Source organism: Cibotium barometz, chromosome 48 (genome assembly GCF_041138505.1).
Source record: "Cibotium barometz isolate CiBa-2024 chromosome 48, ASM4113850v1, whole genome shotgun sequence".
Taxonomy (NCBI): domain Eukaryota; kingdom Viridiplantae; phylum Streptophyta; class Polypodiopsida; order Cyatheales; family Cibotiaceae; genus Cibotium; species Cibotium barometz.
This window is the reverse complement of record NC_141093.1, coordinates 6,514,037-6,516,020: the sequence shown is the minus strand read 5'-3', so window position 1 is coordinate 6,516,020 and position 1,984 is coordinate 6,514,037. Positions and strand designations below refer to the sequence as shown.

Here is a 1,984-nt window from a genome sequence, read left to right as displayed (position 1 = left end):
TGGACATTCCATTATGAATACATGTATATAACTAATAAGGCTTCATCTCCCGCTACACAAACTATCATTCATAGAGAAATTCCTATTAAAGATTGAACAATATAGAAAGTCTTTTTGACCTTGTTGGTTGGTCCTAGGCTAGTGTAGTATGTGTCATACATAAGAATATATAATATCTTTTTAACCTTGTTTGTTGGTCCTAGGTAGTGTAGTATGTGTCCTGATTAAGAATTTATAATATCTTTTTTTTGGGAACAATAGATATTAACACCAAAGGACTCGTTTTTTAGAAGGGTACATAGTTGGCAATCTTAAAAAATTAATTGTTTAAGAAATAAAGTAATCCCACATTAGATGATGTTTCAAACATCTCCTATTTTACTCTTTTCCAATCATCTAGCAGTGACTTCCTTCACCACTTTCGGTGGGGGCATTTTCATATGGCACAAGTTTTTCTTTTGTTTATTTGCTCTATTATTTATTTGCTAGCAAGAACTTCAACAGAATGGAAAACAAAGGTAGGAGCTCATAGATCAATACTTCAACAAAATTTACCAAAAACTAAGGCGTAAGGGGTCGTTTGGGTAGCAAAGATATACATACATACATGTACACATTTATCAGCAAAGGTACCAATCGTCCTCTTGAGACCACATTTCGGAAGCAACCACGTGGCACCAATCGCTGTTTGCATCGTCATCAGAAGCGTGGGTACGGAGATTCTCTTGAGATTCCCCGAGATTCTTTTGAGATTCTCCATCCTCATGCATGTAAAGATGGGCAGTAATCTCGTCCTCATGATCGTCAAGGTTCCCTGGCTTGATGCTAATCTCCACTGGCTTAGTGTTAATCTCCACTGGCTTAGTGTTAATCTCTTGCCATGCCTTCTGGGTTTGCGGCTGAGATTCTCTGTCATCGTCATATGCAGCATGATGAAGAATCTCCTCCTCCTCCTCCTCATCATCATCATAAAAACGATGATGATCCATGTCATTATAATCGTATAGATGATGATTATCCAGGGCCATCATTGGATCACAAAGCCCCCTTCTTGTGTTGTGGCGGAGCAGCGCCCACTCCACGTCCAGGTCCTGCTTGGCCTTGTTGCGCTCGCCTTTGGTCTTGGCCATGGCCTTGGTGGGCGGCCAGGTGTGGCACCCTCGGCACCTTGGCCGCTTGCATTTCCCCGAGTCCTTGGATCCGTTGGTGGGCTTGTTGGTCACCTTGGGCTTGTTGGTCACCTTCACGCGCCTCTTTTCCCCGCTGCTGTTATCCCTTGTGTAGCCCCTGACCCTCCCCTCTCTCCTCATCTCTCTCTCTCTCTCTCTCTCTCTCTCCCCTCTCTCCTCATCTCTCTCTCTCTCTCTCTCTCTCTCTCTTTCTCTTTCTGTGTGTCTCTGCGCGCGCGCGCGCGCGCTCTCTCTCTCTCTCTCTCTTTCTGTGTGTCTCTGTGTGCGCGCGCTCTCTCTCTCTCTCTCTCTTTCTGTGTGTGTGCGCGCGTGTGTGTCCTCCCTCCCCCTCACACGCTAATAAAAAAGGGTCTCACCTTCTATGCCGTGCACCACACTCGTAGAGGAAACTGTGGCGTGAAGCTTACATCTTCAATCAGTCAACGATGCTTTTTTACAAGTACGCTTTTAAGTAGAAAATAATGAGCTCCATATAAAAATAAAAACTCCACCAAAAAATTAAAAAATGGAAAGTTAATAAATCATAAATGGAAAAAGAAAAGATGAAATCACTCCACTCCTTGCAAAAGCCCTCACCCTTGTGAGACAGGCGCCACCTCCTATTCGTCGCGACATGCGTCAGTTTATGCGTCCAAACGGTGACACATGGATACACTTCCCATATATGAAAGATATACTGCCAAATATGTCTTGACAAAAAAAGCCTTCGAAAAACATTACAATTAGTAACAAGCAAACCTTTGTTTGATTCATTCCTCCCATTAAATTAATTAATTAATACATGGCCCAAACAA

General features: G+C 43.0%; 1 protein-coding gene across 1 annotated transcript; it reads right to left on the bottom strand.

Annotated features, from left to right (window-relative positions):
* Positions 1 to 481: 481 nt before the first annotated feature.
* LOC147610755 (histone-lysine N-methyltransferase trithorax-like protein) lies at positions 482 to 1,338 on the bottom strand. Its single transcript, XM_086785412.1, has one exon. It carries the CDS (start codon positions 1,308 to 1,310, stop codon positions 621 to 623), a length of 690 nt encoding a protein of 229 aa, XP_086641538.1. The 5' UTR covers positions 1,311 to 1,338; the 3' UTR covers positions 482 to 620.
* Between the last annotated feature and the right edge of the window lie 646 nt (positions 1,339 to 1,984).

Coding starts and splice junctions, on each gene's coding strand:
- LOC147610755 (XM_086785412.1), bottom strand. CDS start 1,310: ATGAGGAGAGAGGGGAGGGTCAGGGGCTACACAAGGGATAACAGCAGC.